The 11,850-nt window shown below is 39.5% G+C and overlaps 1 protein-coding gene across 1 annotated transcript in view; it reads left to right on the top strand.

Moving 5' to 3' along the window:
• Positions 1-11,400, top strand: part of OSBPL3 (oxysterol binding protein like 3) — a 184,537-nt gene extending 173,137 nt beyond the window's left edge. Inside the window, exons 21-23 of the mRNA XM_025379596.1 lie at positions 874-1,000; positions 3,331-3,453; positions 7,656-11,400. Of these exons, the coding sequence (XP_025235381.1) occupies positions 874-1,000; positions 3,331-3,453; positions 7,656-7,752 (347 nt within the window). The 3' untranslated portion in view covers positions 7,753-11,400. The remainder of the gene's footprint in view (positions 1-873; positions 1,001-3,330; positions 3,454-7,655) is intronic.
• The last annotated feature ends 450 nt before the right edge of the window (positions 11,401-11,850 follow it).

Below are 11,850 nucleotides of genomic sequence, written 5' to 3' on the forward strand. Positions count from 1 at the left end.
TGTTTAGCTTGAAAAGCTGGAATTCCAGTTAGGGCAGTGCACCTAATGGTTTAAAGATGTAAGATTAGGGGGAGGCAAGAATTGGTAAAAAGGGCAGGAATGGAAGAAAAGAATAACATTTATTAACCACTTTCTATGTGTTCAGCACTGTTGTAGGTACTAAACAGAGTTTCAGAATAATTTGACATCACTTAAAAACAGATTCTCTAGAGTGAGAATCAGGAAAAATGGACCCAGAGCTTATATTAGTATGTTTATTTATTATTTTTATTTTATTTTTGAGACAGAGTTTCTCTCTTGTCACCCAGGCTGGAATGCAATGGTGCAATCTTGGCTCACTGCAGCCTCTGCCTCCGAGGTTCAAGTGATTCTCCTGCCTCAGCCTCCCAAGTAGCTGGAATTACAGGCACCCGCCACCATGCCTGGCTGAGTTTTGTATTTTTAGTAGAGACAGTGTTTTGCCATGTTGGCCAGGCTGGTCTCAAACTCCTGACCTCAGGTGATTGGCCTGCCTCGGCCTCCCAAACTGCTGTGATTACAGGCGTGAGCCACTGCGCCCAGCCTAGCATATTTATTTTAAAATCAAATTATTTTCATAGCTTAAGCACTACAGAAACTTCACAGCATTGTATAAATTTGCTTTCTGAACACACTTAGGAGGCTACATCCCTGTAGACAGAAGAAAAATTATAGAAAAGAAAATGTGTAGAGAGAAATGTTCAGCGCCTGTTCATTAGTCAGAATATTTTAACAGAAATGGAAGGGAGCTGAGAGAGAAAAATTGTAGCGAGGCTGAGATGAAAAAGGTGAAGGAATTAAAATGTAACATAAGCGACATGTAAGTTAGGGATGAATGATTTATTTTCTTCTTAGATCCCATGCCGAAAGGCTATGAGCAATACTATGGCTTCACACAGTTTGCGCTGGAATTAAATGAAATGGATCCGTCGTCAAAGTCTTTATTACCACCTACTGACACTCGATTTAGGCCAGACCAGAGGTAAGGATTTTTTTAAAGATTTTTCTCTCCAGAGATGTAAAACCCTTTACAAAAAGTCTTATTAGCAATCCTCGGGCCACCAGAGGCACCTGAGAAAGGTGGAAAATGTCATCAGGAGTTGAGAGGTGGGGATGCTTTAAGCAATTGTGTCACGGAGGAGCTGGGGCCCAACTCGAATCCACGTGTGGCATGACCTTTGTTATCCGTAAAGTCCCATATCCATTGAAATGCCAAAAAAAGGGTGTTTATTTTGAAGAGTTTTACTGCATGCAATCATAAAGAACTTAGTGTGTATTTGAAAGGGTGGAAACATCCAGCTCCCCGAGCCCTCAGATTTAAATGATTTTGGTACACTGAGATCTAACTACTGATTTCTAGGTTGCTGCTTACAGGGTGTGTGATATATGGTAGGTCTTTTCATCTTTCCCAGCCTCAGTTTCCTACTCTGTAAAATGGAAATAATAATGTCTCCCCTAAGGTCTTTCTAATTAAGACTGAAAATCTAGAAGCCCAAGGAAAGAAAAGATTGTTACATTTGGCTTTATTAAAAACAAACACCACTTTGGGATGCCGAAGCGGGTGAATCACTAGAAGTCAGGAGTTTGAGACCAGCCTGGCCAATGTGATGAAACTCCATCTCTACTAAGAATACAAAAATTAGCCAGGCATGGTGGCACGTGCTTGTAGTCCCAACTACTTGGGAGGCTGAGGCACGAGAATTGCTTGAATCCAAGAGGAGGAAGTTACAGTGAGCCAAGACCATGCCATTGCACTCCAGCCTGGGTGTCTCAGTGAGACCCCACCCACCCCCCCCAAAAAAACAAACAAACATAAGCCCTTCTTTATGGCAAAATAAATAAAACTATATAAGGTCAAAAGATAAATGATAAACAGAGAAGTCCATATCTGCAACTCGTATCATGAATTGCCTCTAGAAATCTAGTAATAGATCGGAGGTAAATTCATTTTGCAGGGATTGAACACTGTCGTTAGCAAGCACCTAAAAAAGATGTGAAACCATTTACATATGTCACCTGTAACAGTAGGTCCCAAATGGGCCCATTCCCCTAATTTGTTTTAAAGAAAGCCACACACAGAATGCTTCAAGCTATCTTGCTATGCACATTATGCTTGTACTGTTTCATACAGTTTGTCTACTTTTTTCTGGAAGTATTTTTTTGTATAAAATCTGTTACAATTGTGTTTCTTAAATCAAACCTAAGAATGGAGTTAATTTGAAATATACACTATATATTAATAACGTATATGGTATTTAAAGGATGGTAAGCATTGTTAATGTCTATAATGAACATTTTCAATTAAATTTATCTTAAGCTTGTGTTAACAAAAAAAAAGAAAAAATGGACATAGGAAAATGAACAGTCCACAAAATAGGAAATGCGGCTATCCCTTAAACATCTGGAAAGATTCTCAACCTTAGTCATAATCAGAAAAATGCAAATTTAAAAATCATGTCGACATCCCATTTTTTAACCTATCAGACTGACAAAAATTCAGAAGTTTTATACATTCTGAGGTGATGGGAGAAAAGGGCACTCTCAGCATTGCTGATGGGAATATAAAATTGCTATAATCCCCACAAAGTGCCGTTCAGTAATATATAAATTACACACTCACCCTTTCACCCACTTCTAGAAATTTCTCCTGCAGATTTTTCCTACTTACTCATGTAAAATGGTGGATATTCAAGGTCATTTATTGCAGCATTGTCACATTAAAAAATTGGGAACAATTCAAATGTCTATCCATAGGAAATTGTCTAAATTCAGATACATCCACACAACTGGATATTATGTGGCTATTAAAAAATAAAGATGTCTATGTATGTCCGTGGAAAGATCTCTAAGATATATTGTTAAATAAAAAGTAAACCAAAATAAAAAATCAAGGAATACATAGCATGCTACCATTTATATTTTTTAAATGGAGGGAAGGGTAAGAATATGTATTAATATTTGTTTATATACACATGAAGAATCTCTAGAAAGATGCAGAGGAAAATAATAAAGTGGGTTTTCTAGGGTGGGAGGGTGAAGGTGGCTGGAATTAGAGACCAGGAGGAAAGGAAGACTTTGCCCCAAATTCTTTTTTGTAGATATAATTTTTGAATTATGTAAATATCACCAATTCAAAAAATGTCTTCTCTGACTACTTCAAGATACTAATTAAAGGGTTGGGGGCAGAGTCTTACGTATAGGAACGGATTTTGAATATCCAGTTGTGGACACATACAAGTTGAGTAGTAATGATTGTTTTGTTTTCTTGAATTCATATCCTTTCATTTTTTTTTTTTTTCCTCAATGCCTCAGGTTTCTAGAAGAAGGGAACTTAGAAGAAGCTGAAATACAAAAGCAGAGGATTGAACAACTACAGAGAGAAAGGCGGCGGGTCTTAGAAGAAAATCACGTGGAGCACCAGCCTCGGTTTTTCAGGTTCGTGCCCGGATTGAGTAGGTTTTTGGTTGATAGGTGGTGCCAGCACGTTATGCTTCTGGTTCACAGCAAGTAAACAGCGCTGTCCCCAGATGAGAGCATTCTCCAGACTTTTCCTACTTCCGCCTGGGAGAACTGCTCCTCTGTGCCAGGCCCTTCCCTGGCGCTTGCCTTCAGGGCCTCCCTCTTTCTGACTTCAGGCAGGACGAGGGACTGTGTTTTTGCATTCCTTGAGCTTTCCCAGTGCCTCAACCAATGAGTTTTCAGAGGAGGTCCTCAGTCAGGGAGCCTGCCAGAGCTGGGTGCCAGTGCCAGGCCAGCTTATTAAATTCACAGCTAAGGTTGGTCACCCCCATAGGCACATTTTACACCATGACAGAGATCATTCACGATCACTCCACAGGTAAGCAGTATGGAAATTCCAAGCAGTCTGTTTCTTGCATTGTAGAAGTTCCAATACACTTGGGCTTGCATTTACTGTTATCTTTAAAATAACTTGCCAAGAAGGTCTTGTTAAAATAGATTTAATTTTTTTTTTTTTTTTTTTTTTTTTAATACAGAATCTTGCCCTGTTGCCCAGGCTGGAGTGCAGTGGTGCCATCTTGGCTCACTGCAGCCTCCACCTCCTGGGTACAAGCCATTCTCCTGCCTCAACCTCCCAAGTAGCTGGGACTACAGGTGCACGCCACCATGCCCGGCTAATTTTTGTATTTTTAGTAGAGACGGGTTTCACCATGTTGGCCAAGATGGTCTCAATCTCCTGACCTCGTGATCCACCCGTCTCGGCCTCCCGAAGTGCTGGGATTACAGGTGTGAGCCACCGCGCCTGGCCAATAGATTTAAATTTTTAAAGGAGGTATGAGAGATCTTCAACCCTTCACCTCCCCATCTCCTCCTATAACTGAGTAGAAGAGAAAGCCTAAGGCAGGGAGGGGATCTGTTGAAGGACTTGGTATAATACCCCGGAATGGGGCCTGACTCTCCTCACTACGAGGCCAGGGCCTATATCATTTTAGTTTTTCTGTTCTTTTTTTAAAAAAGTTAAATAGGCATATGTGAAAAAGCAGCAAGTTCCTGCTCTGCTCCATCTGCCCAAGTCCTTCCAGGGCCACCAGTGTCTTTTCATCGTTTGGGGATGTTTTTTGTGTTTTTGTTTGTTTTTAGTGGACAACAGAAGTACTTTTATGAGGATTTAGTTATTAATAACAGCAGCAGTAATAAAATATGTATTCCAAAACATCAAAATAGTAACAAATAAGGTTTTGTCTCGAAGAATATGATGCTCTTTTCCCTAAAGTTGATGTAGATTCTACTAGATCCCTTCTGATCATTTCCACAAATTCACGATATCAGTGATTGAAAATCAACTGGCCAAAATTTCATCCTGAAATATTCAGGCTTCATTTAAACATTTAAAGAATAAGATGGAAATGTTACATTCTTTCTTGGTGGCGGGCGCCTGTAGTCCCAGCTACTCGGGAGGCTGAGGCAGGAGAATGGCGTAAACCTGGGAGGCGGAGCTTGCAGTGAGCTGAGATCCGGCCACTGCACACCAGCCTGGGCGACAGAGCCAGACTCCCTCTCAAAAAAGAAAAAAAAAAAAAAAAGAAAAAGGCAAGAAATAGAAAAATGGATAGATTAACAGACTGATCAGTTGATTTACTGATCAGTTAATAGATAAACACATTACACCCTTAAATAGGTTGGTTCTTTTTCTTTCATATGTTGTCTATTTTCATTTTAAAAAAAACTACAATTATAAAGATGTTCATTACAGTACTTTTTAGGATCATTAAAAATGGTAGGTAACCAAACTGTCTCAAGGACTAGTTAAGGAGATTCACCAACTCGATCCAACATGAGACATTAAGGATGACCTTAGGAAGCCTGCGGAGCTCTGCTGGAAACACATTACCATGTAAATGCAAGATACAGAATGTGATTATGCTGTCATTGCAATCAGGAAGGAATTATGTCTGGAATGAAAAAGGGCAGCCGCTTCAGCTGGGCAGCCGTCGCTCTCTTTTTGACTGTCTATAAAATTATCATAGTATTAGATGGGGAAATACTTTTAAATTGGAGAAGGAGCGAGAGTTGTTCAGCAGTAGCAGTCCTCCATGGGACTGTTCAAATTAGAAACCTGGCAAAGAGATTTTGGAGAGGAATATGGGGACTTGGATGTTGTCATTAACACTTACTGAGGAACAACAACAAAATCACTGAAAATTCTAAGTGGAAACTGTAGCTCTGACCAAACTGAGCCTCTTTGTTTTAAAATAGTGAACTGTCTGATACACAGATTGACTCATTTTTAAACACATAGTGTTACTGGAATAGGAAAACAAGTGTGATAAAAATCTACATTCCTGAGAGTGTGGGAAAACAGGCACGCTCCACTTTGCTTCTAAACCATATGGTAATATCAGTCAGAATCACAAATGCACATACTCTTTGACCCAGCCATGCTAATTACAGGAATTGTTAATGTAACTATACGCACACACATACAAAATGACATGTGCTGAGCTAGAGTTTGGAAATAACCTAAGTACCCATCAGTAGGGTACCTGTTAGGTAAATTGTGGTCCATCCATACAATGGAATATCATACAACTGTGTAAAAAGAAAATGAGGACTCCTTTATTGCTGGAGTCACCAAACTTTTCCTATAAAGAGCAAATGATAAATATTGTTGGTTTTACGGGCCATCAGGTTCAATTCATTTAGTAGCAATTATGCAGCCCCGCTGTTCAGCATTGAAAGCAGCCATAAACAGTATTTAAACAAATGGACATGGCCATGTTCCAATAAAACAGATTTCAGAGATATGCAGAAGGCTGGATTCGACCCTTGGGCCATAGTTTGGTGACCCTTGCCTTATTGTACTAATCGGAAATGATCTCCAATATATTTCATTATGTCAAAGCTGAAAGAGTAGAACAGTGTCTGGTGCAACATTATGTCAGAATGAGAGGGGATAGAGTACATGTTCTCACACACACACACACACACACACACACGGAATTTCCCTGAAAGAATGAAGCCGATAACATCACTACCTCTGAGGAGAAGAATCAGGAGGCTGGCAGAGAGGGGGAAGATAAAAACTTGAAGCTGTATACCCTTTTGTGCCCTTTGAATTTTGGTCTGTGTCATATATTCTCTATTCAAAGAATAAAAAATCAGGACTAATCTTTCCAGACTTTCTTATGGCTTCCAATTACTTTTTTTTTTTTTTTTTGAGACGGAGTCTCGCTCTTGTTGCCCAGGTTGGAGTGCAGTGCTGTGATCTCAGCTCACTGCAACCTCCGCCTTCTGGTTTCAAGCGATTCTCCTGCCTCAACCTCTTGAGTAGCTGGGATTACAGGTGTCCGCCACTATGCCCAGCTAATTTTTGTATTTTTAGTAGGGACGGGGTTTCACCATGTTGGTCAAGCTGGTCTCGAACTCCTGACCTTGTGATGTGCCCGCTTCGGCCTCCCAAAGTACTGAGATTACAGGCGTGAGCCACCACACCCAGCCTCCTTTAAAAATAAATAAATAAATGTTAACCACTTCCTATGCACAACCTGGTTGATGTGTAGCTTTTGTGCAGTCATTCCCAAGGTGCTGACAGTCATGCAAGTCATGTTTTGTATATGACAGACTCTCCCTGCACCCTCCTTCTGTCAGAAGCACCACTTTTCATAGCCTCTTAAGTTTGAGAAGTTAAAGTCAAGAGTAACAAAATGGGCTGGCGTGGTGGCTCATGCCTGTAATCCCAGCACTTCGGGAGTCCAAGGCGGGTGGATCACCTGAGGTCAGGAGTTCGAGACCAGCCTGGCCAACATAGTGAAACCATGTCTCTACTAAAAATACAAAAGTTAATCGGGCGTGGTTGCACATGGCTGCAGTCCCAGCTACTCAGGAGGCTGAGGCAGGAGAATCGATTGAACCTGGGAAGCAGAGGTTGCAGTGAGCCGAGATCATGCCACTACACTCCAGCCTGGATGACAGAGCGAGACTCCATCTCAAAAAAAAAAAAAAAAGTAACAAAATTATTTCTGGACTTCTAATTCCCAGAATTCCCAGTCCCAACACTCTGGGACGCTGAATGCATGTGCAAATGAGGATGGGGAAAGCAGGGAGGTTAGGAAGGAAAAAGACTTGAGAACATGACGCTGGTTTCAAGAGTCTGCAAGAAATTGTTTCTTTTTTCACAGGAAATCTGATGATGACTCGTGGTTGAGCAACGGTACCTATTTGGAACTTAGAAAAGATCTTGGTTTTTCCAAACTGGACCATCCTGTCTTATGGTGAAAAAGTAAAGAAGAAAGATAACGTTAGTGTGTTTCTCCCGTGCTTGCTTTCTGAAGCGGCACAAACCTGTGTTTTTATATATTTAAACAGTACTCTTGGATGATCACTTGTGCTTAGCTTAGCATTGTAACTCATTAATTCTATATTTTCCTCAGTGCGTTTCTTTACAATTTCAAATGTTACCCTGATTGTTTATATGAATGTAGAACACCTTGACATTTCTTTTTATATATAAACTATTTAATAAAAATGAAAGATTGAATGTTCATGTGTGGGTTAAAAAAAGAAGCTTTAGCACTAATTTTCCAAAGTTTAGGGAAGATTCCAATTAAATTTATGCCTTATAAAATTATGTTGTAGAAAAAAAAAATCAGCCTCTCCCAGGTGCATTAAGAAGTGAGAATACCCGGGGTTACTCACCCACGCGTAAGCCACCCACGTTTAATTTGGTAGCTGAGATATCTTTTTGCTTCAGACAGCTCTTGAATTGCTCATACAGAACAATTCTGCTGGTGCTGGAGTCTGAAGAATATCTTCATTTGCATTTTAGTGGTTAGGGAGAGGATATAAGATTAATGGAATGTATATTTTTATATAAGATGAATATGGCACCTTCTTGAAAAGGAAACATTTGAACTTGTTTCTCCCTATAGTTCTGTTGCCTTGTGTGCAAAATTGTACCCTCTTGCTCAGAGAAATTATCATTAATAAGAGAAAAAATTCCAGTTAATTAAATATCACAGTAGCATCCCAAAGAGACAGTAGGAAATTTCTCCTTAGTGAGAGCTGAGTCCTTGAGAAGTTAAAAGACTGTTTCCTGCTTCCCACCCTACTCCTAGTTTTTTGACCCTCCGTTTGATCACCTCCCTTATGAGTATGGAATGTCCCAGTTTAATATAAAACATATAGTTTATTCCACACAGCAGTTTGACTTTGTAAAAGTTTAGTAAAGTAACTGATTGTTTTGGATAACTCAACACGTTTTTCTTAAATGCTGTTTTAGTATTTTCTACCTCTTAATAAGCACCATATTTTAGATCTTGTATAAAAAGTTTGCCATCTGCCTTATAGACAAATGTAGAGAATTGATGTTCTTGCTTTGTGTTGTGTTCTGGTAAAGCTTTAAGTAAGTGTCTTACCCCTTTCCTATACTTTCTTGTTATCCGTATCATTCTTTTGTGAGTTTTGCAGCAGTCTTGAATAATACAGATTATAACTACTGAAAGGGGAACCTTTGTCTTTTTAAATGTGTTATTTCACATTACAATAATATGTGTAGTAGTTGAATTGTGTTATCAAAGCAATTCCAACTTCTGCCCAGTTGACATTAAAACCAAAGCCTGATTGTTAAGCCTTTTATTCTAAAGTCCATAGCAATCCTATGGAATATCAAGTATAATGATGTAGTCAAAAGATTTCTCCAGAAAACACTTTTACTTAAAGAAATTCAGAGCATATCGAATGTTATGAATGAAGAGTAAAATAATTACAGGAAAAGAATGCGTGACTTTTCATTGTCATACCAAATAACCAGTTGGACAATATTGCATTTTCAAAATGGAGAGTTATTTAAAGTGGATCTGTAGCCTTCTGGAATCTGCACGTGACTGGCACTTTAAAACAACTCATTAAATATGGGATTCATTTTATCGAGATGCCAAGATGAACACAATGTGAATATCATTTCCATTTCTAAGCAGTTGAATGACACAGTCAGATTCTTTGGTGTGTGCTTTGTTCTTTCCATTTCAAGCATTTATCCAAATTCTGCTCACAGGCATGAGGAAGCAGGCTGTAGATTTAAGGGCACTCAAGGGGAAAACAAATGTAGTTTCCACAGTGTGAGGGTAAATGTAGAATCTTAGAAATACTGGCTGTTAAACTGGCCTGCTCTAGAGACTGGCTCAAAAAAGAAAGAAGCAACGAAAGCAAAATGTACAGGCTGAATGGATGTAGCACTGTCATGCAGCATTTGGAAATTCTTTAATTATCCTAATGTTGTTATTTCACTTGCCCTCATGCTTTGTTTTAGAGTCCCAAGGACAACTGGAAGCAACATCACCTCTGTAGTCATCTTATTTGAGATGGGGGTGGGAATGAATTAAAATATGATACAGAATTATATGCAGATTTTAAAATCTAGTCAGTACTACATCTATAAAGGGCTTTTCTGAAATTTAAACAGCTTGGTGATGATCCTGATACTATAAGCTTAAAACTACCTTGAGGGGAAAATGACTTCTTTTTTCCTTCTGTCCATTTTCTCAAAAGCATCTTTCCCCGAATGTTATGTCTCTAGGACATTTTATAGTTTTAAGAGGAAGAAAACAGAAACATGGCATCATTTGGAAAGAACCAAGGTAGAATTTAATTTTCTGGACTTTAAATCTCCTGGTTAAATAATGCTAATCACTGTACCATTTGAGTTACATGTTTTAACCTCTTTCCCCACCCCCCCCCCAATTATTCCATCCAAAAGTTCTGATGAATTACACAGAAATTCTTGGAAATGGGACTTTGTGCAGGTAACCACCCTGCACTTCAGGTGATGTTCCTGTCACAGCTGTTGACTACCCCATGCTGCAGGAAATCCATTCAGAAATGAGCTAACAGTCTCCAGTGTAGCAGGAGAGCCAATCAGTTCCCTCCCCAGGCCCCAAAGCACCCCAAGGCTGGTATTCCCTTGAGTCAAAGGTATTAATAATAAAAGCCTCATGCAGCTTCTCCATGTAGTTCCTCTCCTAGAAGCCAGGTGGATTCTGCTCCTAACTAAAGAGATGGGAGTTCATTTGAGGGCAAGAAGTACCCAGGATGCCCAAACAGCCACACAGGTGTCCTGTGCTTCCTGTGAGACTTCTGGGGGAAATATACAAACTAATTTTTTTAAAAATGTTTACTTCATTTACGCTGCTGCTTTTCTCATATTCTGCTTTTAATTACTTGCAGTAAATCATTTGCTTGGGCTTCAAGCACTGTCCTCCATCTACATCTTCCAGATTTATCATGAGTGGTCTTGTTCTACTGTTAAAGATGTCAAGCCTAAAATAAAAATAATAAAGTTTTTATTTGGCTGTTGATCCTTGATGTAGCCCCTACTACATACACTACAAGTTATGCCTTCTGGCTACCACAGAATCTCTGCAGACCTTTTGGTTATGAGTAGAAGCAATAAGAAGTTGTCCTTATAGTCTTAGGAATAATGGTTCCAATGTATTGGCATAATTTGTTTGAATGTCTTTAATTTTGATATTAACACCGGCATAAATCTATTTTTGTTACCAGATGATAGCTATTTTTATTTGCTCTATTTTCCTCTGCATTGTACTAATCTGTTACTCAGTCTTCATTTTTCTATGTTGGAAACCTGTGTCATGTAAATATCTGCAAATCATGACGGTCAAAAGTGCAAACCATTTTCAGAGACTTTGGGGAAATGCAGTGATCAGAAGTGGCTAATTTATTTTATTTCTGATTATTTTATCCAGAAGATACTTTTTAAATAGATATTTGTAAATCTTCCACTTAACCACTGAAAATTATTTTGTTTTAATCCCACCCTTCCATCCGTACCTCTGTGCCTCCCCAAAAAGCTCCTGTTAATTTGCTTATCCCCCTCGTGTAGCTAGTTGAATGTGAATAAATAACATGCAAAAGAGGCCACTTTTGTCTTTGTTTTTCCAGGTTAATGGGAAGGTTATTTGGCTGCTAAAAGGGAACAGAACAGGACCCTTGCCTGAACTCTTTCGAGGAGGAACACATCAGATTACTGGAAGTGATGGGGGTTAGAGATAAGAATATCCTGGGATACAAAACACTTGGAACCCATAGAGTCACCATACCTTTCCCCTAACATTCCCAAGGCATGCCACAATTGTAGATCCCCCTCAGCCCATGGAAGAGAGAACTGAGGCAACTGGAGCCCCAGACAGGACACCTCCAGCCCCAGGAGCCCCTCTGTCAATGCCAGAGTGCTATGAACATATTACAGTTGATTCTTGAACAACGCAGGGCTGGGGTGCCAATACCCCATGCAGTTAAAATCCACATATAACTTGACTCCCCCAGATCTTACCTACTAATAGCCTACTGTTGACCAGA

The sequence above is a fragment of the Theropithecus gelada genome, chromosome 3 (genome assembly GCF_003255815.1).
Source record: "Theropithecus gelada isolate Dixy chromosome 3, Tgel_1.0, whole genome shotgun sequence".
In the NCBI taxonomy this organism is placed as follows: domain Eukaryota; kingdom Metazoa; phylum Chordata; class Mammalia; order Primates; family Cercopithecidae; genus Theropithecus; species Theropithecus gelada.